General features: G+C 38.4%; 1 protein-coding gene across 1 annotated transcript in view; it reads left to right on the top strand.

Moving 5' to 3' along the window:
- The window catches only part of MAN1A1 (mannosidase alpha class 1A member 1), a 180862-nt gene that overhangs the window by 23728 nt on the left and 131596 nt on the right, over positions 1-25538 (top strand). The window contains exons 3-4 of the mRNA XM_019029503.4: positions 19837-19933; positions 24722-24837. Of these exons, the coding sequence (XP_018885048.3) occupies positions 19837-19933; positions 24722-24837 (213 nt within the window). The remainder of the gene's footprint in view (positions 1-19836; positions 19934-24721; positions 24838-25538) is intronic.

Here is a 25538-nt window from a genome sequence, read left to right as displayed (position 1 = left end):
CTCATTTGAATTGTAATCCCCATAATCCCTACAATCCCCACGTGTCAAGGGAGAGGCCAGGTGGAGGTAATTGAATCACGGAGGCAGTTTCCCCCATGCTGTGCTCTTGATAGTGAGTTCTCACAAGATCTGATGGTTTTATAAGGGGCTCTTCCTTCCCTGCCTTGCTTCACCTTCCACCATGATTGTAAGTTTCCTGTGGCCTCCCCAGCCATGCTGAACTGTGAGTCCATGAGCCCTCTTTCCTTTATAAATTACCTAGTCTCCAGCAGTTGTTTATAACAGTGTGAAAACAGACTAATAGAGGTATAATGTACATGGATGCACTTTGGTCAAGAGTAGGCCAAGGCAGACATCCGAGCCTGCATGACTCAGTGAGTTTAGGGCACAGGTGCATACTCCATTTGTTATAACCTGTTTGTGTAAGTTTGTACTTGGTTCTGGACCACTATTGTCTGTAAAAGGTATAACTGTCCTGCTGACGCTATACAGGTGCTCGTGCCCAGAGAAAGAGAGAGCTAGAGCTGTCCGTCTTTTCCATCTTTGTAGACAGACAGTGAGGAGCCAGGACACAGCTCGGCCTGCTTATGTCCAGAGAGAGAAAGAGTTAAGCTGCTGACCCTGAAGGCAGGGAGAGCCGCCCACACAGGTATACGTGGGAGCAGCCGGCTCAAGCAGCCGAGACAGAGCAGAAAGTGTAAGAGAGATGCTGAATAAAGCCGTATTTCACCTATCTACGGCCCCTGAGTGTTCTTTCAGCTATCTGCCATTCATCCACCCACTCCCCTCGGACCTCAGCATGGGCTGGAACCTGACCCTAGACCTAACAACAGGTCTGTTGCTGTGATTTATGTTCAACAAACATAAACTGTTACCCAAGAGATATTTTGTGCCTCAGGTTGCTGATAGGAGTAATGCAAATCAAAAGAAGCTAGGTTGATAGTCATACAGTAGTTCCTTTGTATAGCAACTTCTAGTATATGCAAATAGAGAAGGCAAGCAAACATGCTGTATCCACATATAGGGAATATTGATCAATAGGAAGAATATTCCATTTTTTTTCTTAGGACTTTTGTTGAAGCCTTTGACAAACTATCTTATTTCAATTCCATTATTGTTCGTATTCTGGGCTCAATAGGGGTATTTAAAGTATCCAATGTTGTAAGACTACTGAAAATCCACACCCCCCTGCCCCCGGAGACGGAGTATCGCTCTGTCACGTTGGGGTGCAGTGGTGCAATCTCAACTCACTGTAACCTCTGCCTCCCGGGTTCAAGCGATTCTCCTGCCTCATCCTCCTGAGTAGCTGGGATTACAGGTGCATGCCACCACACCTGGCTAATTTTTGTATTTTTACTAGAGACGGGGCTTCACCATGTTAGCCAGGCTGGTCTCAAACTTCTGACCTCCAGTGATCCACCCACCTCAGCCTCCCAAAGTGCTGGGATTATAGGTGTGAGCCACCATGTCTGGCCAGACTACTGAAAATCTTGAATGAAAAATAATTCTAATTTTTGTTTATTCACCCTGCATCTTAGCAGGTATAGTGTAAAAGTTAGGAGCAAAAACTCTAGAGCCAGACTCCCTGATTCTGATTTCCCTCTCTTTTATGTGTCCAGTGACCTTGGGCAAGTTACTTAACCTCCCTGTACCTCAGTTTTGTCATCTGTTAAGGTAAATATAGGCCCAACTTTGTGGAGTTATTATTGAGGATTAAACTAAATGTGTTGATATATGTAAAGTGTCTGGAATTGTAACTACTATATAGTGCTGTGTGAGTCTTAGGATTATGATTTTAATTGAATAGTATGCTTTAACCATTGGCTCTAAACTAAGGCTGTTTTGCTTCCAAGGGTACATTTGCCAGTGTCTGGAGATAAGGGTTGTCACATCTGTTGGGGTGAGATACAGACATCTAGTGTATACAGGCCAGGGACACCACTCTGTGTCCAAAAATGCACAGGGCTGCCCTCCCCAACCCCCCAAACACAGGCTTATCCAGCCCGAATTTCAGTAGTGTCAAGATTAAAAGCCCCTGTTTAAACCAGTGGCCTTTTATGTTTTTAGTTACAACTTCATTTTCAAATAAAATATTCATGTATCATGAGTGACTTTTAACAATGAGGAAATTCTTGACTGAGAGCCATAGGGCTCTGAGTTCTACAATAAAGTGAAAAGTAGAAAATAATTGTTCTGGTGATTATAAAAAGAGATATCACAGGAAAAGAGTGTGCTTAACTTCTAGAATATATAATTAAGGGTAAGAAATACTCTGATCCTGTGAATCATTGAATGGGAGTTCTCATTTTCTAATTTTCCAGTGAGGTTCTTCTGGAGATTATAAGGGATGAAATTACAGGTGACCCTTGAACAATGCAGGGATTGGGGCACCAACCCCTCATGCAGTTGAAAACCTGCGTATAACTTTCGATTCCCCCCCAAACTTAACTACCAATAGCCTACTGCTGACCGGAAGCCTTACTGACTAAACATAAGCAGTCAGTTAACACGTCTTTTGTATGTTATATGTATGATACACTGTATTATTATGGCAAAGTAAGCTATAGAAAAGAAAATGTTATTTAAAAAATTGTTAGAAAATATATTTATTCAGGTGGAAGTGAGTCATCATAAAGGTCTTCATTCCTTGTCTTCGTGTTGAGTAGGCTGAGGAGGAGGAAGAGGAGAGGTGTTCATGCTGTCTCAGGCAGAGGTGGAAGAAAATCCAAGTATAAACAGACTCCCACAGTTCAAACCCGTGTTGTTCAAGGGTCAGCTGTACTTGGATTTGGAAACTTGCTGTTACTGTGTATGTTGAAACACAGTGAGAGTTAAGATAACTATGCATTACAGTTGCTTATGTGGAATTTACCTATATTGTAGTAGTGGTAAATTTTGCAAGTCCCAAAATGTTTTTGCCACTGTTATTTTTATTTCTGAATATTATATAAGGCTTATGTGTTTGCTCTCTTCACTCCGTCTCATCCCGTAGGTATATTGAATAGTTTAGAATTTAGGGTATTCTTCAACTACTTTTTTCTCCACCACCTCTCCTATCAATTTTAGCTATTTGATTTGTCCATACAAGATTCTGTAGGACTGTCTGAGACTCTGTTCATTCTTGTGGTTACAGAATTTGTCCTTTTGATGATAGGTCACTTAATCATCAACACTTGCATGACCACAGGGTGCAGAAGCTGTTGAGACTGACATCCTGGATCATGTAGGAAAGAACCTGGGCACATTCCCATACCTTCCACTCTGTTAACCTACTTGGAGAAACTGAGAATCACAAGACACAAACAAAAATAACCTGCAGTTGTTCATCATTAAGATTAAGCAGAACACTGATATGTTGGGCATCAACTAAGTGCTAAAAATATTTGATAATTGATTACATGATACAATTGCTAAGTATTGGTTAAAAAAACATATGAGATTGTGATCATATTAGAAATACATTTGTCTCATGGTATTTAACAAATTTGTGGCTTACATCAATATGGCAAAAGGAAGGTGTTAATTGCAGCGAGGATGATAACCACTGCATCATTTTTGGATCATTGTATTACAACTTTGAATCTATAGGCATAAAGGGAAACACCCTGACTCCTTATTTAAAAGGAAGAAACAAAACCTTTTTGATTCAAATCATGTCTGCCATATTTTTAAATTAGGGCTAGAACCTGGGAAAAGCAGCTTACAGCAGAACTACATTTTATAATGCGATCTTTTGTTCAATTTGACTAGTTTGTTTTTCTGACACTCTGTAAAGTGGTGTAACAGTGATAAGTACTTCTTCACAGACTTTGTGATTAAGAGAGATCAGCCTTAAATATAATTGGCACCTTTCAAGGGTTTGGGCAAAGTCCAGCCAGTGTCCTGTGATGTCAGGGTGTTAGAACAGAGAACATCTTCTATCAGCCACCACCTTGCTGTGGGCTCAGTTACGTGCTGAGCACCACATCAAAGACCCAGCTACGTAGCGGTTGAAAACTAGTTAAGGCCTTCCTTCTACTTTGAAATGATTGTTACCCACACCTTGGTTTGCTACTTCCTAATTCAGAGCCTTATGCTGAAGACATTTTTGGAAAAAACTCAACAGTTTTATCAGTGAAATATGGGGAAATACTTAAGTGTCTTCATCAATAATTAGTTGATCTGGGGAAAAGAGACGGATTAAACACTGGGGAAGAGAGACTTGGATTATAGTGAATCAGTGTCTATGTATATTATATAATTTCTGTAAATAGGACTGGCCGAGTAGTAGCAAATAGCACACACAGGACCATGTTTCTTGCCTCGTTTCGGTGTACATAGTGGCATTTTATTGTGGTACTCTGGACCAGTGACTAGAGGGTCCCAAAGACTAGAGCTCATACTAGGAAGACAATTCCTTTACAAAAGGTGGTTACCATTAGTTCTGCGAATAGAACGGAGATCTCAGTCTGGATTCCAAAGAATACTGGCAAGGCATATCATCGTAGTAATTGGTCTAAGCTGAGCAGGGCCCAGTACTGAGAGGGTCAAGCCTAGGAGAAGAAAAAAAGCAGAAATGGAACCAGAATGACAACACTTAGTAATGTGGATAAGATCATCACAGACATACAGCTGTACACCAGTGAGCTCCTTGTGGACAGGAATTGAATGCAGTATAGGCCATGTAGCTGTGGGTGCTCAAGATGATTGTGGAAGGAATGAATGGTTCTGCCTGGCACAAAGGAACATGGGAATGGCATTTGGTCTGGAGAGTCCAGTACTAGGACAGGTTCCACCCTGCTGCCCAACTGAATCTCTTGGGGAATTTGCTTTCTGCCTGGCTCAGGAAGCTGTGATCTGCTTCCTTCTCTGTGAGTTCTACAGGAGTGGGCCACTGTTATGGAGGGCTGCGGCCCCTGGAACATTTTTACCATTGCTCAAAGTAAACATTTGCAGGGCTGGGGCGGAGGCTCATGCCTGTAATCCCAGCACTTTGGGAGGCTGAGGTGGGTGGATCCCTTGAGGTTAGGAGTTCAAGACCAGTCTGGCCAACATGTCAAAATCCCGTCTCTACTAAAAATACTAAAAATTAGCGAGGCATGGTGGTACGTGCCTGTAGTCTCACCTACTTGGGAGGCTGAGGCAGGAGAATTGCTTGAGCCCAGGAGGTTGAGGCTGCGGTAAGCTGAGATTGTGCCACTGTACTCCAGCCTGGGAGACAGAGCAAGACCCTGTCTCAAAAAAAAAAAAAAAAAAAAATTGCAGGCCATTTAGTCAATCCACTAGATTTCAGGACCTTGGTTCTTTGTCAGTGAAATTCAAAGGTGAGTAGTTAGTTGTTGGGAAGGTGACCTTCTGAGACAGGACCAAGGAAGCAGGCGAGAGGGACAGATCCTTCATAAATCCTGACAGAGCATCCTGTAGAAGGTAAAATATCCTTCTGGTTTGGAGGAGCATTTTAAACAAGGATATTTTAAATCAAGTTAGAGAGTCCTAAGCCAAGGACAGCATTTTATATTCAGTACTGGGAAGGTATTTTCTGTCAATGGTAGAAGGTTCTACTTCTCTGTTTGGAACAACAGTCTTGTTTCCAGAAATGAAGGATATGAAATTCTAATATTGTTCAAACATTGAAAAGAAAACAGTGTGAGAGAGTCAGTTTATATGGAAATCGATAGTAGAAGATCACAAGTATACTGACCTATTTTAAATAAGATTTCATGTAGTTACAGTAAAACTTTGGGGAGAAAGTTGTATTCTTTCACATATACATATTTGAGAGTCCAAAATTTTACATTTGAGAAAGAGAAATTGTAATTCAGCTATGATACCCTGTAAAATTAGGTAAAAATTAAACGTTTCAAATAGTATTATCAGTTTTGCTGACTAGAAACGTAGTATTTAATACAAGTACTATTATAAAATATTTTTTAACAAGAGCCCCTTTTCACAAAGCTGAAGCTGTTTAATGTTATTAACAGAGTGGTATGTAATTATTGGGGTAATTCAGTTTTTACTAGCACTACAGATAAATTGTATTATAGAAGATGCCTTAATATTTGAGGTTTATACCAAGAAATATAGCCTTCTTTGATAACAATATTTACTTGAATAATTTATTTGATTTTGGTCAAATATTTTACTTTTTTCAAAGAAAGTGGAGAAAAACTCCTCAAATTATTCCATGATGTTGCTGTTTTCTGAGTGAATCCCGGAACCCCGACCACATACCTCTTTTTTTTTGTTTTTAACCTTTTGTGCCTTCCCCCAAGCCCACATTAGTCTTTAAAACTTAATCAGAGGACTTGGCTACTGTAATTTTTTTGGTAAATCATACTATTTATTATTACACAGTTTTCACTGTCAAACCTTTAGAGTAGTTTCAGCTACCAAATAATATGAAAAATACTGCAGAGAAAAACTTCTGTTTTCTCAAATTGGAGCAATAGTGCATAGCCCAGTTTTGAGCTGATCACTCTAGTTTTAAAAAAACAACCAAAGTATAACTACTTAAATGCTAAATGCCTTAGTGATTGGTGGTAGTTCAAACTTTAGTTTGAACTTTAAACACAACTGGCTGACCCATCCTTAAGAGAAGATACTGGCCGGACGCAGTGGCTCATGCCTGTAATCCCAGCACTTTGGGAGGCCGAGGCAGGCAGATCACGAGGTAAAGAGTCTGAGACCAGCCTGGCCAACATAGTGAAACCTCGTCTGTACTAAAAATACAAAAAATTAGCCAGGCGTGGTGGTGAGCGCCTGTAGTCCCAGCCACTTGGGAGGCTGAAGCAGAAGAATCACTTGAACCCAGGAGGCATAGGTTGCACTGAGCCAAGATTGCGCCACTGCACTCCACCCTGGGGGACACAGCAAGACTCCGTCTCTTAAAAAAAAAAAAAAAATAGAAGATACCACTGCAGTTCTCCTGGCTTTAATTCATTTATGACAGCAGAACAACCACTGCGACAGCATATCTGCATGTGCCACACCTTTTCTCAAGGCAGAAGGAAGAGGGAAAGCAAAGATACCCATTGACCTTGACAAAAGTCCCATTGGCTGGAACTTTGACCAGTAGCCGCTTCTAGCTGTGAAGAGGCTGAGAAAGAACATTACGCTTTTACAGTTGTCAGTTTCAGCAAGAAGCAAAGGAAAAAGAGGTTTGGTTGTGGGGTAAATATATCTATATTATCTGCAGTAGGTCTAATAGATATTCATATTTTTATTATTGTTTTGCAGCTTTGTGTAGTCTTTTGGAATAATAAAGCAATTTCACCTCTGCTGACAAACTTGACATTTCTTTTACTTCTTAAATTTATGGCGGTCTTTGCCCAATTTTTAAGCCATAAAATAGCTGAAGAAAATTGGAAGTCATTGCATTCAAAGCTCATATTAAGTAATGCAGTCTATTTTAACAGGTTGCCAAATCTGGCATATATTTATTGCTGGCCACTTGCCATCCATCAACAATAGAATGAATGATGATGATGATGATTATTATTATTATTTTTACCATTTTGAAGAAAAAAAAATCAGGCTCTATCAGATTTTAAAACCCTACCAGAAGGGTTAGAGTAATGCATTTGCAGGCCCAGGAAATATTTGCCATCACTTACAAAATACCTCAGATGATCTTCAGTCCATAGAAAATATGATTTTAGGGTGGTAATGATACAGGCATATTAGATGTTAGTGCTTGCAAGATGGTACTGTATCACATATAGTCTAAAATAATTATTTGCCATTTTTAGTGATAATCTTAGTAATGTAGAAGTCTAGATGAAACCATAGAAGAGAGCTTTGAAAAATAATCCATATCTCTACTTTTTTTCTGCATGTGTTTAATGAGAAATCTGATATTGCCATTTAGTGGCAATGTTTAGAGTATTATTGACATTCAAGCTAGTAATATTGAGCAATATGTCTCTTTTCAGTAACAAAATGAAATTATTAGGGTGTTCTTTTGGTGATGAAATACAATCCTCAATGAAACCAAGACTCATGGTGATGAAAGAACCCATGTAGGATGCCCAAGTAGAGGTGAACAGATACCTTTCAAAGGAAGGAACTTTTAGCTATTAAAATGTATGTAAAGCAAAGTTCTGTTTCAGTATATGTCAGGTAACTTTTTCCCTACAGGGTACAGAAGTAAGAGATACTCATATTTTCACTTTTTTAATATAGCAGTACGTTTAATGCTTTCTCTGCATCTGCAAGGTTTTCAAAAAAAGAAAGGTTGGAAGTTGGTTTTGCATGTCATGTTTCTGAAAGCCTCACTCTTAAACATAATGTAAATTTTTCCAGAATAATGAGATAAGTAACAGAAACATACAAAGATGTATATCAACAGCACATGAGTAACACTTTATTTGGAAGCCAAGTTTCCCCCAGATTGCATGGGTCACACATTTGGCTCAGGACAGTGTACAAGGTAATATATGTTAGGCTTCAGACTCAATCTGAGTTCATAGCCAACCTCCACCACCAAGATCTGATGTTGGGAAAATTACTTTACCTCTTGATTTCTTCATCTGTGCAATGGGACTCTCTCTGGGGAGACTACCTTCTTGTTGTTGTAAGGGATGAGTGGAGAAATGCTTTACTTGCTTCCTGATGTGTAAGTGTTCAGTAAATGCTATTTCTGTGACAAGGATGATGATAAGAAAATACATTTTTGGGACACACCAATTATGGATTTTAAGTCTTGTAGAATCACTAGTTGCTACTCCAAGATTATCCTTAGGAACCAGCATTTCTGGTAGTATTACATTTCATAAGTAAAGTCCTTTTATACATGTTTATTACTGTTACGCCGAGATAATAATTTGTAAAACTGTTATCAGCAGTATGAAAGGATTACTTTCAGAATCTTACAAGATCATGGATTCCAGATGACAACGGATATTCCACTTATTAATAATGGACAATTTTAAGGACAGTTACTTCAGAAGGTTTTTTTTTTTTTTTAGGAAAAACAAATTTTCCTATAATATGTGACATTTTATGGCCAATCTATTTTTTATGAATTCTACCTTCAAATAATAATAACTTACAGAATTACAATTCATAATCCTTTAATTAAGAAAATAGTGATTTCTGGCCTTAATTCGAAAAGGAAATGCTTATACTGTGCAACTCTCTTCTTTAACAGCTTTATTCATAATTGCCAAAACTTGGAAGCAACAAAGATGTTCCTCAATAGGTAAATGGATAATTAAACTGCGGTATATCCAGACAATGGAATATTATTCAGCACTAAAAAGAAATATTATTCAACAGTAAAAAGAAATGAGCCATCAAGCAATAAAAGGGCATGGAGGTACCTTAAATGCATGTTGCTAAGTGAAAGAAGTAACATGGCTACAATATAAAAGGCTACATATTTTATGATTCCAATTATATGATATTTTGGATGAAACAAAACTATGCAGACAGTAAATTACTGGGGATTGGAGAGAGGGATGAATAGGCACAACATAGAGGATTTTCATGGCAGTGAAAATACTCTATGATACTATGGTGGTAAATACATGCCATTATACATTGTCAAAACCATTGAAATATACAACACTAAGAGTGAGCGTTAATGTAAATCATGGACTTTGGGTAATAATGATGTGTCAGTGTAGGTCCATCAGTTGTAATAAGCGTACGATTCTGGTGCGTAATGTTGATAGTGAGGAGGTTGTGCCTTTGGGGTACAGAGGATATATAGGAACTTTGTACTTTCCACTCAGTTTTGCTGTGCATCTAAAACTTCTGTTTAAAAAAAAGTCTGTTTTAGAAAACATGCACACACAAAAGAAAGGATAAAAGGGAAATACTTGTGCCCTGCAATTCTCCTCTTGCTAACTGAAGAATGGGGCTTGACTCTAGGGATAGCTTGTTTCAAAAAAAAAAAGAAGAATAAAAGAATATAATTGAAAAAGGTAACTATATCTGACTTTGCTCATTTTAATGAAATTCAAGCTAATTCATTTTCATCGATCACTAAATAATTAGTAACTTTATTAACTACTAGTAATACTAGTGATAACCTCATAGTATTTGTAAAGTTTAAAAAAGGAATCTAAAAGAAAAAGCTTAGTCTTTATAAGGTTGACAAATCTATAAACAAATCTTTTAAAGATAGCACATTTCAATTTTAAAAATCATTTTGTCACTACTGCAAAAATTAAAATGTGAAAATTTGAAGTTGTAGAATGATATATGTATGAGTTAGAATGTTTGGGCTTACCTTTTTATTACAAGTATTAAAAAAAACTTTTGAGATTAGACATTACATGAAAATAGTATTTGTTTTCTATGGAATACTTTTTTAGCTCTCCTTAGGATATTAAGGGAGCATCTGTTATATCCCAGCAAAGAATACCTTTTTTGGCTGGGCATGGTGGCTCACTCCTGTAATCCCAACATTTTGGGAGGCCAAGGCGGGCAGATCACCTGAGCTCAGGAGTTTGAGACCAGCCTGGCTAACATGGCGAAACCCCATCTCTACTAAAAATACAAAAATTAGCCGGGCACCTGTAATTCCAGCTACTCAGGAGGCTGAGGCAGGAGAATCGCTTGAACGCGGGAGGCGGAGATTGCAGTGAGCCAAGATCGCGCCACTGCATTCCAGCCTGGGCGACAAGAGCAAAACTCCATCTCAAAAAAAAAAAAAAAAACCCACAAAAAATGAATACCTTTTTCTCTTGATCACTAAAGATCTGTAGTTGCTGATGCTTCCCATGTTGGGAAAGCCCTGTAAGATCTTGGCCTGGGGACCAAGTGAGGAAGATCACCTGTCACCACAGGCCTGCAAGGGGGGTCACTTGCTGGCCTCACATTGACCACCGAGGTCTTAGCAAGGCTAATCTAATGAATTCAAACTTTCCGTGTTAATTAAGAATCTGCCGAATAAACAGACCAAAAACCCTGAGGTTAAACCTTCAAACACAAAGTGACAACTTCTGAACTCAGTGACAGCTTCTGCCTGGAGACCATAGTCATCAACCACAAGACAGATATTTTTGATAAGGAAATAACTACAAATGGTAGACCCTAAGCTGATGCCAAACTGTTCTATGTAAGGAAAGTGTTCTCAGCAATAGTGCTTCCTTCCAAAAAGGAATCGACTAGATATTCACCTATGAGTAAGCCCTTTCTGACCTCTAACTTTTGAGTTGCTAAATTATAATCCCTTAGAATGTTTTAGAGAAATGGACTTATATTTTGGTCAAGTATTTCTTTATTCTTTTTCTTTTCCCCTGTACCCTCTGCCATTTCGTAACAGCACAAGAGTTTTTATAAAATAATGTCAAAATTTGGCCATAAAAAAAGAGAACCATTAAATGCATATGATCCAATTTTTTTACCTAGAACTGGAAACACTGGGTTTTCCTTAGGAGAACAAGATACTTCTTAGAAACAGAACAATCTGTCCTTTACAAGTAGTGATTACTAGAATTCTCATTTTTTAAAACTGGCTTTATCAGTCATTCTGACTCTTTTTCTAAAGAAATTGCTATTGCTAACCACGCTTTCATTTCACTGGGGAATTAATGCTCAGTGGCACATTAGAATTCATGCAATAGCATTAAATAATTACTGTTTCTTTATATATCTCCTGCCAACTTAGAAGTACATTAAAATTGGCTGTAGGAGAATTCAGGACACCTCAATCTGAAGAAAATCCCCATCCATATATATATTCTCCACTCAGTAGATAAGAGGCAACCTCGAGTACCTGGCAACAAACGAATTTCACACATAGCAACAAGAAAGAAGTCGAGTAATACAGAAAGAGGAAAGAGAAGCTGGTCCACATTAGCTCCCGTGGTGGTAGTAAACTTCAGAAAATATCAGAGCTGTAGACAGCAGCTTGGCATGAGGAGAGGAATTCATGGTTCTCCATAAATCTAGTGACAGGCCAGGTCGAATAGGGCAACACCATCTTGTCTGCCCAAGTAGCATACAGGGCAGGAGGAGAAAAGTTAGGTACAGAGCTGGAGCTGAGAGCCAAAGTGGAGGAGGAGAAAGGCTGTGAGAGTTGAACGATGTAGGGCAGGCAAGGAAAGGTGGTGCTGTGAGAGTCTTCAGTTGAGCCAGCTCCCAATCCTGATTCGGCGTGTGTCATTTTGGTGCCAGGCCTGGCCACAGCTTCTCAGACCCCAGATAGAGCTGCCTTCTGTGCATGGAGGAGCAGGAGGGCTCAGAGGCCTCAGATGACTGTCTGAGGTTTGCAAGCAGCAAAAAAGTGAGGGCTCTGTTCAGTGTATAGTGGAGAAAATCAGTGTGAGAGAGTTTCCAGCCTTGCTCTTCTCTACATTACCTTGGGCCTCAGCTTCATATGTAAAACAGGGATAATAATACCCCAGAGAGGGTGTTGTAAGGATTGGATGTGTTAAATTATATCAAATTCCCCTCACAGTGCAGTGTGGTAGCTGTTTGACAAAGTTAATTCACTTCCTCCTTTACAGCCTCGGCCTCCATAACCCATGATGACAACAGCTCCTACAGTTTGATTTGTAGAACAAAATAATACTTCTAAAATGTGAAACTACTACTCATCCAGTGAAAGAATTGTTGAGAAGCTTACACATAATGCTTTATGCACCTCAGATCTCAAAGACTTTTGCTAATTTGTGGCAAAGAGATAGCACATATGTTGCTACCAGAGCAGTCCAGGAAGCTGGCCCTGAAGGGCAGCCTATGCTAGAAGTGAAATAGAAGCTCCTCGCAGACCTATGGGAACCAGGGCTGGTGGGAAGCCCCATGCCCACAGACCTAAAAACAGAGTGGTTAGTTCTAGACGCGTGCCTGTAAAGTAGAGGTTGCAGTGCAAACTGCTGGGCTGTGGGCTAACTGTGGCTCACAGATGTTTTTTTTTTAACCCTTAGCCAGCGTAGGTTGTTTTTTTTTTTTTTTTTTTTTTTTTTTAAATAGCTTTAGTCAGGGGCTTGACTCTCGTTTTGTCACATTTCCCATTCACTTCTAGTTGCCCTAGATTTGGTGGTTCTGTTCCTGTCTGGCCCTTCAAATGTTCTGACCCCTTTTTTGAGCCTACCACAGAACAGGGGCACAAACCAGAGAGCAGACAGTGGACTCAGAACCAGGGACTGAATGTGTCCTATCCCATTGTCCTAGGGTTGCCAGATGAAATGTAGCACTTTCAGTTAAATTTGAATTTCAGATAAACAACTTTTTTTTTTTTTTAGTATAAGTAGGTTCTGTGTAATATTTCCATTTCCTAAATCTGGCAATACTGCTTTATTCCCATTTATAATTCTCATCCTCGCAACCGTAGCTACTAAGTAGTAATTGTCATTGTAACATTGGGGTAAAGAATCTTGAAAATAGAACACCTTGACAGCCTTTGGGAAAGAGAGAAGGGGATACATTTATTTCAGCATTGGAAAGAGCAAAGCATGTGAATGAGTGTTTGAATTTGATATGGGGTAAAATTGGAAACTATCATGGCTAGAGGGTTTTTTTTCACATACTGGGTGATGACAGCTAGAAGGTGACTGGAGGTGGCCCTCGCTCACTGAGGAATGATGTGAGGACAAGGATCATTCCTAAGACTGTCTTGGGTGGCATCTTGATACCTGTTGCATGAGAGGGTGCTAAATACTTTCAGATGTAATTGTGGTAGACTCCAGGCAGGCAGTCTTTGTGAAGGCGGAGTCACATCAGGCTCTGCACTGTCACCTCTTGGTGACATTAGCCTCTTTTCTTTCCTTTCCCGTAATTGCTCTGCCCACTCTGAGTTCAGCTAAAGGTCAAAGCATCAAAGGAAGGAGAACTTCCTTCCTAAGTTCTCCCTTATCTCTGTTTAACCTCCTGAAGCCTAGGAGGACTCTGAGGAGGTGGCGTGAGTGGATAAAGGTCAGCCAGGCTCATTGAGTGTCTTCTAGTCAGGTGCCCTGTCACCCCTGATCTCCTCACTGTGCTGTAAGGGAGATAATACTTACTTTTTTAGTAAGCTGTATTTTCTGAGCAGTTTTAGGCTCGTAGCAAAATTGAGCAGAAAGTATAGAGAGTTCCCATATACACCCTGTCCCCACACAGGCACAACCTCGCAGTCTCAGCACCTCAACCCACAGTGGTGCATTTGTTAAAATGGGTTATTCTTTTTGAAAGATGAGAGAACTAAGGGGTAGAAGGGCAGACCCTGAGGCAGCTGGCCTTAGGCTTATCCACTGTGACCTGCTCTGCCATGTGGCTGTGATAGACCGGCCTTAGTATCAGATCTCTTGCTGCCCAGTTGTCCTTCTGGCCCTCCAGATCTTCATTCCCATAAGGAAATGTAGGTGGTGGGGATAGCATTAGATAAGCGGTGGAAGGGGTGGTTAGATTGCCGTCTTTTGTTGATCCGTGGAGAAATTCTCTTCCAATGGATAAGTGAAGGTTTGGAGAAATTGTGAATTAATTTCCCCCAAGTTGCTTTTTATCTATGTCTCTCCCTTCTGTTTTCCAGTTCCACCAAAGAATGAAAGAAATAAGGTTAATTCAATGACCCTAAAAATATTTTATCTGAAAGTTCTAGAAGTTACTTTTATATGACAGCCAAGTAATTTTAAGCAAAGTTTGATGGAAATTGCTGTCAGGCTTTTAAAATCACTGTTTTTCAAAGCATCAACCCTAAGTGTAGTTTTAAGAGAAATGGCACATCACTTTCAGGTTTAACAATCAGTGAGTTAGATTGCTCTTCCACCTCAGACGTTGCCTGAACCAGACGCAGCCCCTTGTGTCCCCAAGAACAGCAGGGACATGAGTATCACTGGACCACAGAGCTTCTTCCCTTTCATGACAAACAGCGGACTGTTATATAAGTGAGCCAAACATGGCCTCTGTCTGTTGGTCTCTAGGTTATTTCCTCACTGCAGGCTGAGACCTGTTAATTCAAGAGCCCGCCAACACCAAACTAATTTTTAATACATCTAATTATTTTAAAAATAGCCCAAACAAGCAGATTTTTAGCTATTTAGAGCCTGCCTTACACATTCTGTGAAACCTTACCTAGCATCCGTTGGCCATTGATAAGATAGAGCTTTGTGGTTTTAAGACACTGAGCTGCTACTGCCCTTCAAAGTCCTCTGATAATAGAGATACTCCATCATGCTGCAAAGTGACATCACTTAGTCCTAAGCCCTCATTCCGATGCACCTCTCCCTTGGGAGTTCCTTCGCCCTCCTCCCCTTCTGCATGGTGACCTCCTCACCCTAAGCCTCTGGATGCCCTCCCATGCAACCCTGTACAAAGCACCACTCATTAAAGCTTGTTGTGTGTTAACTGCCTCTGTGGTCCTGTCTTTTTCCCAGATCAACCTCAAATCCCTCGAACAAACCCCCACTACACAGCAGTACCTTGGCACAACTAAGATTTTATGAAAGCTAGTGTATGAACCTCCATAGCTAAAGATTACCCCACATTGCCTTACACCTGGAGAGGACCTTTCTACTCTTTCTTTCTTCCTCCATCTTTTGGATACCAAATAGTTGTGTATATTTTTAAATGTATATATTGATAAAGAGCTTGTGTACAATATAAGTTTGCCTGGTTTCACATATATTTGTCCCTCCTATTTATGTGTTATACTAGGAAAAATTATGAAGCTCTTTTAGATTGCAAAGATCACAGACATTCTTAGGTTTTTAATAAAAGTATTAATAATGCCTAAAATGCATTGAGCACTTAATGTGTGTCGGGCAGCATGTTAAACTCTTTACATGCGTTGTTTTATTTAATCATCACCACAACCAGTGAGGTGTTTTTATTCACATTTTGTGTGTGCAGAAAGTGGGCTCAGAGAGATTAATTGCCTTGCTTAGAGCCACACTGACGATGGCAGAGCTCAGATATGAACCCAGTTTCTCATATGCGTTCGCCCGTGACCCGCTTTTACGCATTACTCCTCAGTAAGTGAGAAGCTTTTCTACAAATACACATGGGGAAGTAAACAAACAGTCCCAGAAGGCAAAGAGGAAAAGGGAAGATGATTCACCAACATTCAGGACTCCACAGCATTGTTGATAGTTCTATAGCTGCTGTACAGGCCTAACACAGTTCCACTGGGGAACCATCCAAGTGGCAAAATCATCTCTGCCTCAGCCTCCTCTTAACTTTTTTCTCCTTGCCTTTCTTGTCTTCTTCCTCATGGCTTCTACTGCTTCACAGCCCTTTCTCCTGTGTATTTGTACTTCTCTGTTTCTGTATCACTCTCTGGCCTGTAGGTTCTCTCTGAATGTTTCCCAGTTACACTTCCCTAGGTAGAGTGGATGGTTGGGTTGACTCATCCCATCCATTAGTGAGAACTACACACCAGGGCGCCCCACCTTGGAGGCTCATGGCTAGCTCTCAGCTATCTGCCTTTGAGTTGGGCACCAGGCCCCGGTTCATTCAGCTGGGCCAGCATCACATCCTACAAACTATGGAAATTTTATGTAAGATCCCATAGAAGGAGGCCATAAGTGGGTCTTGAACTTGTAGGCTTCAGTGAAATAGGGCAATGAAAGCCCAAAGTTTTCCTGAGATCTGTCTGGAAAAATCATGTAATTTTCAAAGACTTTTAATGTGTCTAATATAAAAATTTAAAGATTATGTGTTTAAAACTTCAGCAAATAGAAGTATTTGCTAAGAGTAGTTCTAGCAATAAATATGCAAGATATGAAGTCTATGCATACTAGGGAAATTCCAACATATTTCTTTCTTCAGTGTGCTTGATTAGATCAGGACATTAAACTTAATTTGTTAGAAACAACAATAGAGTTGTATACAACATTTAATTAGTTTTCTTACTTTTCTATATTCATAAACATTTACTTAGTATGTAAACAGGCAGTATCTTATGTTTCCATACATTATCAATGAGATAGTAAGTGAGACAGCATCCTGTATACTTCCCTTTTAGTCCTTTAGAATCTTTTCATAGTGTAGCAGATACTCAATAAATGACCTGGCCTAATTAATGAGCCCTGATGCCAATTAAGAAGAAAGTACAAATCAAAGAATCTTTTCTTATAAGCATGGAGTCAAGGGGAAGTAATACTATTTCTTTAATGCCTTATACCCAATTTAATATTTTCTGGGTTAAATAATGGGTTGCAATTATGAAATTTTGGTCCTTTGTTTCCTTTCACACAGTGTGTCAGCTCTACCTTTCACCAGGAGCAAATATACGTATTCAGGAAGAAAACATCTTTGGCTTGCTTTCAGTTTATCTTTTTTTGTGAGGGTTTCACTACTGCATTTGAAATTTGGGCCCATTTTACTTCTACGTGGAATGTCAGGCTTTAGAACCCTAATTAAGTTAATGAAAGACTACAAAAGAAACCTAAGGAGCCTGTGAAGAGGGGGGATCAATTCTGTCCTCGTTAGTAGTTAACTTTTAGAAGTGACTTCCTTGTCCTGCCAGCTCATGAGAACTGGGTCTAGAGAAATTAAATGACTTTATCCCCATCGCCACTCAGCTGGGTAATGGCTTAATACTACAAAATTAAAAGCTGGTAGCCTTTTGATGTTTCAAATATTTGTATAAGTCGTAAATCTGAGTTAACAAGTTGATTTTATATGTGACTTTTAAATTGAAGCTTATAGTTATTCTATGCATGTGTACACACACACTCACACAATGTCTTACAGTTAGCTTTAATGTGGTAAATCATTTCCAGAAGTGATCAGCTGGTGGAATTGGTTAACAATATGACTGTTCCTCTTTATAATTGCTGGATAAACCCCTCCCAGTGCTTCGTTCAGGGCATTTTGACCACATCATTTTCATCTTTTCTAACTTTAACTCATAGAAATCCCATGGGATCAGGAACCCATTTTGAGAAATATGTCAGCAACTTTTGAAATGTAGGAAACTAACCAATTAGTGTCAGCTTTTCCCTTGAGGGAAGAAGATAGGAAAAGTTAATACATACTACAGAGGTTACTTTAGGAGATCCTTTACTAGTGGTACATTGTATAAATGATCATTTTTGACAAAGCTGAAACAAATTATCATAACTTTTTTTTCTGTTTTGATGTTCAGTATATTCCAAAAGCTTTTGAATTTATAAAGTATCTTTGGGAATTTACAGGAATGAAGAATTTACTAAATGTAGTACATTTAATGGAAAAAAACAAATAAAACTCAAATATAATCTCTAGGTGTTCTGTAGATTTTTTATATACCTAGTCTTTCAGAGGCTCATTGGTTTCTATTTTCCTGTGATGTGAATTTAATTAGTTTGAATATAGATTTAAAATTTAATAAACGTGATTACCTGCCATCTGTCAAGCAGTATGCACGGTGCAAAAACATATACCACGATCATGTATTCCTTACATGCATCCTGTAAGGAATTATCCCAAATTTTCAGATAAGAGTCACAAAAACTGTGACTCATCCTTAAGTATGTGACTCATCAGTGGCGTTGTAGGGATTATAAATCAAGTCATGTGACCCTCAAATCTGTTTTACTTCTCAACAAAATTAATGTATAAGAAAAAAATCCTGAAAACACTACCATATACACATTCTTTTGATTGTTGGAAGATCAATAATCTGATTCAGTAAAGGAAGATTTTTTTGCCTTCTCATTAAAGGAAGGTGATGCAGTGTGTTGGTTAATGCCATGGGCTTTGGAGTCAGGCTAGCTTGGAGATGAACCCTGGCACCTTGTCTGTGGAAAAATGTGGTGACTGAGTAAAGTTGTTTTTTAACTTCCAACCCTCAGTTTCTTCATCTCCCTAACAATGGTAATAAAACATATTTCATAGGGTTGTAGCACGAATTGGTTACAATACTAAAGTTATAGCATTTAGCAGAGTACTTAGCAGATAGTACTGATTCTTGGTAACTGTTGGTAGTAATAGTGGTGAGTTAGGAAGGTAATTTACAAGTTGGTTAAAGATGCTGATTGTTGTGTTCAGGAACATATGAAAACTTTGTTATTAATAAAATGATATCTCAATGAAGATTTTGAGTGGTAAACGGCCCGTAAATAATATCTATAACTTTGTGTGATGCTTTAAGATACTTTAGAATATGGAGCCTGATTGGAACCTTTTTCAATTATGTCCATATTTTGATTACTGAGTTCTAGACAGTTGAAGAGTCCCAATCCTTTTAAAAAATATGTATACAAAAATAATTATATGTGTTCTTTGAGTCATTGAAAAAAGTTTATACAACTAATTTATGGCAGAGGGATTTGGCTTTTAAAACCATTATTGGTGTGTAGACTCTCAATTAGGAATATACTGGATCAATCTTCAGTTACATATACACACATGTATCCAATTAAAGATTGATTACATTAAAATAAACAAGTTTTTCCAAAATCTAGGCATAATCACAGTGTTATTTTTTATTTCCTGTAAATATTTTAAAATACTTCTCCATATAGTCTTCGTCAGGAAACATCAAAGTGGTTTAAACGGATAACCTGAATATTTGTCTGTATGCTGTGAGGCCAACAAAGTAAGAAGAACTTTGTGCAGAAATATAAATTTTAAAGATAGTCTTTGCAGATTTAATCTGTTATGAAAATGAACTAGATAAATGTAGACATGGTTCATGCTTTTAAGATAAGCTAAATTCCTATTGTTGGGAACTGACTTTTGAAAATGGTATTTGTATTAAATAGGATTAAATGGACTCAAAAACGAAAACTTCCCATTTGTAAACATAAAAAGGTAGTGTGTATGTGTACCAGCATGTTTATATGAGCATGTGTGTTCTGGTTTATATAATCATAACTCTTTTACTTAGTCATCCTTTTAACTAATGAATTTTAACATTTTAGCCTTTGCTCTTCAATATATTACCTATTTTGTAGCAAAAACATCTCCATTCAAATTATAATCCTGTTTTTATTTTTTTTTCAGATGATGAAACATGCTTGGAATAATTATAAAGGTTATGCCTGGGGATTAAATGAACTCAAACCTATATCAAAAGGAGGCCATTCAAGCAGTTTGTTTGGTGAGTAGATGTGCTTTGTTTTCTTAGTGACAATAACTTCTCCCCAATTGCTTGAGCTTATGGATGGTGGAGAAGTCTGTGTAATATGGCCCTCCAGGCCATTTGGTTAGGAAACTTGCACACCTGATGGAATTAGATAAGGATTGTGCATAGTGTGTCCTTCAGCTAGAGTAGTGGTTATGTGTTCGAATAACGTGCTCGAATAACCTGCGTAACTTTAAAGAGTACTGATGCCTGGGGCATACTTCTAAAGATTCTTACTTAATGGTTATAGGGTGCAGTATCATAATTTTTAGCCTCTGGGGTGATTCCTAGCATAGAAGCACTTGGTGGGCTGCACTAACTGCTTCCTGTTAGGTAAAAGCTGTGCCTTTATAGATAATCTGGGCAAGGCAGCCAGCCATGGTGATCTTCACTGTATCTCAATTTTGGCTGTAGGTTTCTCCTGTTTGTACCATGGAAGAGAAAGTGAGGATGGATTAGATTAATTGAACTTCCATTTATCCACTTTTGCAAGCTTTATTGCGTTTGGTTCCCACAGCAGCCCTCTGTGACTGGTACTGTGGGTGTTAAATAACATTCCATTGTGGAAGTAAGGAAGCTAAGTAACACAAGGGTGTCATGGATTCTTTGGGTCACAGAGCTGCCCAGTATCCTCCCACTGCACTTGATTTCTTTCTAATCCTCAAAATTTGTCTGTAAGTAACAGGATGAAGGGAATACGGTGTTACTCTGGAACTTCTGAATTCAACAATAGAACACTTTCTATACTTTAACTGAAAATGTTAAATAATAGCAATTCACATAATAGCAGTTTCAGCACACATTTATTGAGCACTTACTGTGTGCCAAGTGCCATTCATGCATTATCTTATTTAGCCTCATTAAAATATACATTTTATAGGTGAGAAAAATGAGGCCCAGAGAATAGTTTTCCCAGAGATAGCCACCTACTAACTGGCAGAGCTGGAACTTGAACCCTGGTGTGGCTAACATTAGAGTCCATGCTCTTAATTCTGACATTTTGCTTTTCCATTTATTTAGAACCTTCCATGTGTTTGGCTTTACTTGTAGCACTGGTGATAACGAAAATAATACGAGTCTTTGCACAGGTCTTTACACAAGTCTTTGCCTAGTACACAGCATATAATATGTAAATAGTAATTTATCAGTGCACCAGGTGGTTCAGTATATACTTCCATGAAGTTCTGAGGAACCAGTAGGATCTCAGGTTGGGAGAAAGGCATTGCAGGGTTTGCAAGAACAGGTAGAAAGAGCTGGGAAAACTAGAAGAAAAGAGACTGTTGGTCTATCAGAGTGACACAGTTTTGAGATGAAGAGCGCCTATACCTGAAGTAGAGGCAGTAGAAGTAATTCCAGACACTTCTAAAGTAGTGTTTTTAGGACCCAGCTACCAGTTAACATGGGTAAGGAGAGGTATGAATTGAAGAGAGAAACTCTGAAACCTCATGCAGAGCCAGAGGCCTTTATTTTTTCATTGTTTATTATAACATTTTTTGAAAAAATTATAACTCCATTTTGCTTTCATCTCTATAAAAGTCATTGGTACCATTAAGAAATCAGTTAATGTGTTAAATTGCCGTAATCTTTATCAGAGGGATTATTTGGTTCTCTGTTAAAACATTTATGATTTTAAAATTTGTTATTGAACATTAAAAATATGCTAGGTCTCTTAGGCCTGACTTTTGCTTTTTGGTTTTCATTGGCTTTTTCGGTAAAAAACACTTTTCATAATCAAGAACTTGCTCTTAGAAAAAGAGCTTCAGGTATTAGCATAAGGAAATGAAATATTAATAATTCAAATGGTATTTAATCTCATTCCATCTTCAAATTAAAATAAAATACATAATGATTTTCTTATAGAAATAGCGATACAGTGGAACTTGTTACAAAGACATACAAAGTTTTCATTTTTATAGATGAGAAAAACTTGTAAATGATTTCTTTAGCCCACTTCTCAGCCAAATTTCTTATCTGTGTAATGGATGTAGTACCGTATATTTGCTCAGCAAACCAGGGAGAGGATAGGAAAATGTAAGTTCTTTACCACCTGGCTTCTTAGGAAATAGTTTTTAGTTTGAGCTAAGTTATTTTGAGTCTTGACCCTAAAAACAACCTTTTCGGAGAAAGTATTAGGCATTATGAATCTTTTCCCGGTTATTAGCCGTTGGGGAGCTCTTCAGGTCTGCTTCCTTCTCATGGTTGTTTCTCACCAGCTATGTTGAAGCATCCATCTTTTTCCTAGACAGAGTAAGACTGGTTCCTTCCTAAACAACTTTAATGAATATAAAAAATCTTAAGTATTCATGATCTCCCAATTCCATCTTAAACAGGAAACTAGAACTATTTATTTCAAGATTTCAGTGGTACAAAAGATTTCAAGTAAAACTGTACCTCAAAGAGAGGTATTTTGTGCTTGACCAATTATACTCATGTAAAGCTAAAATACAAGAAATAAAAATATTAACTTAAGGCTCTTAATAACTTAGAAATGAAATGTCAATGAAAATATGAAGCTGATATATTTCAAAATGCCCACTTTAAAATATTCCCTCCAGTGTCTCTCTGAATCCATAGTTCTAGCTTCAAAAAATTTAAAGGAAATTGGATTACAGTAAAACATTTCACAAAATGCAAGGGTCTTCAGGTTTCTTTCTCATTATTATTAGATAAGATTTACAATTTTTATCTTTTTTGAAAATCAAGGGTTTTAATATTCTATTGTTTATAGTTTCCTAACGATAACTTCTTAACTTCGCATTTGAAAGGCATGTGCCAGTGAAATAATTTTCACTTATATTTATAGATTTGGTCTTGGATCGTCCAGAGTGCTAATTACATATAGGAAGTGTAGTGCCCAGTCTTTCAGCAGCAATTCATTGTGCTCCTGAGTGCAGGATCGGCTGCCTGCCACTTGCACAGCCAATAACAAGGATGAAGTTCAGTGAAAGGAAAATGACTTTTATTGCCAAAGCTAGGAGTGGCCGGCTTACTCCTCTAGAAACTGCTTCAGACTTGAGGCTGGGAAGAGGGTCTTAAAAATGGGACTTGGACTGGGAGGCATATGGGAAGGGTGCCTGAGTATAAGATCTGCATGTCTTGTTCTGGTGGCTGTCTCTAGCTGTAGTCTACCTGGAGTGCGGGCTGACATATCAACAATAGCTGGGTTGCTGACTAACTGCCTTGAGGTAGTCTGAAGTTTTGCAGCTGGGTCTCCATGCTTGATCTGTCACAAGATTAGCCCCTGGAACTTCTTAGTAAGCACATAATTAGATCCAAATATACAGTTACGTAAATGTTCATGGGGTGAAGGAGTGCATAGTGGGAAAGGGGAGTGAAGTTTCAAAGCATGTTTCAAGGGCATATTTTAAGACTAAGGAAAAAGGTTTCTACAGTTTGTTTCAAGGTTACATCTTGAGACTGGAAGAAAGGACAAAGAAAAACATTTTAAACTGCGTTTTGAAGCTAAACTACTCAATTACAATTGGGCATCATTGTCACAATTCCACAGGACACCATAAGGAATCTGGAGATAAGACATGACTTGTTTGTTCTAAGTTTATAGGCTAAGTGCATGCCTCATGACTCTAATTCTAGTACTCTGGAAGGCCAAAGTGGGAGGATTGCTTGAGGCCAGGAGTTTGAGACCAGCCTGAGCCACATAGCAAGACTCATCTGTACAAAAAAAATTTTAAAATTAGCCAGGCATGGTGGCACACACGTATAATCCCAGCTACACAGGAAGCTGAGGCAGGAGAATCACTTGTGCCTAGGAGTTTGGGGCTGCAGTGAGCTATGATTGCACAACTGGGGGACAGAGCAAGACCCTGTCTCAAAAGAAAAAAAAAAGTTTATAGACTAAAAGATGCACACGTGTAATTTTAATACAAGATAGAAGGTGATGAATGCCAGGGCAACAGGAAGTCTCCATGTCATTGGAATTCAGAGGAAATAAACCACAGAGGTCAGGACTTGTAGGGGATGGAGGGTAGTTAGCATCAGTCAGAATTCATACGGGGGTGAAATTTCATTTTAGAGTAATGTCTTCTTAGAACTATCACTGAACAATTTTAGATCTAATTATATTTAGAGTTTTGTACAGGTGCACTTTGATGTAATTACATCAGTCTTAATAAGTCTGTTGCTCCTTGGTTTTAGGCCTATTCTTTTCTTGCTAGAGAATGCAATCACAGGCTGGGTGTGGTGGCTCACGCCTGTAATCTCAGCACTTTGGGAGGCCTAGGTGGGTGGATTATGAGGTCGAGAGATTGAGACCATCCTGGCCAACATGGTGAAACCCCGTCTCTACTAAAAACACAAAAATTAGCCAGGCGTGGTGGCATGCGCCTATAGTCCCAGCTACTCAGGAGGCTAAGGTAGGAGAATCACTTGAACCCGGGAGGTGGAGGATGCAATGAGCTGAGATCGCGCCACTGCACTCCAGCCTGGGCAACAGAATGAGACTCCATCTCAAAAAAAAAAAAGAGAGAGAATGCAATCACTAATGAAATTTCTAAGAGAAGTTTCTGAGACATTTATTTTTATAACTCAGAAGAAACTTTAAAGATTAGTATATCGGTCGATAGCCCGTGATAATTTTTAGTTTGGTGCCGTTTTATACTTTCATTGAAAGAATTTTAGACTATGTTTAATATTATTGCTTATTAATAAATCCAGTATTACCCTCTCCCTTTCTTAGCTATGGTCAATTTACATATATTTTGTCTAGCCAAAGTATTTTATCAAATATTTTTCTGATCTTTTCAGGTAACATCAAAGGAGCAACTATAGTAGATGCCCTGGATACACTTTTTATTATGGAAATGAAACATGAATTTGAAGAAGCAAAATCATGGGTTGAAGCAAATTTAGATTTTAATGTGGTAAGTTAAATAAGAATTGCTAATTCAGTCCTTAAATTTCAGTTAACATGGATAAATTCTGTAGTGGGCCGTATTATTGTATTATAATGTACCCTAACAAAAATATTGCAACTTTAGATACTACAAATGTTATTATCTTATACTATATTCTTAAATTGTCCTCACTACACAAATGTGTGTCTTTGTTTTTTGGCAAATTAAGAGTAAGAGAAAAGAAATTAGTATTTATTGAGACCTACATGTGCCTAGTATTCTTGTTCAGTCCCACTGCAACTCTGTGAGATGGGCATTAATTTCACACCTTTGTATATTAAACATCTTAACCTCAGAGGCTTACTCCAGACTGCACAGCTGGTTGTGTGTCAAGAACTATGATTCTGATGTAGGTCCATGGGGCTCCAGTGCTTATGCTTTTACACTGTGTCATGGTGTATCCAGCAGTAGCAGCAGCATTCATTTTCCCGTAAAGAAAGCTTCAAATTTTGTAGATCTTATTCATCTCTCAGTAAAAATAAATTGATTATATATGTGATATATTTTTTTAAATTCTGTATGCTATCATTCTTAGCAAATATTTCATGGCCCATTGTATACTGAGGGAAAGAATCAGAATTAAGGATAGTGAATACTTCTAATACTTCTTGATAATTTTGACTGGGGAGGACTATGTCTTATCAGCTCTAATTTGATAGTCATTGTTT

The sequence above is a fragment of the Gorilla gorilla genome, chromosome 5 (assembly GCF_029281585.2).
Source record: "Gorilla gorilla gorilla isolate KB3781 chromosome 5, NHGRI_mGorGor1-v2.1_pri, whole genome shotgun sequence".
In the NCBI taxonomy this organism is placed as follows: domain Eukaryota; kingdom Metazoa; phylum Chordata; class Mammalia; order Primates; family Hominidae; genus Gorilla; species Gorilla gorilla.
The sequence above is the reverse complement of the archived record's forward strand: the minus strand, read 5'-3'. Positions and strand labels throughout refer to the sequence as shown.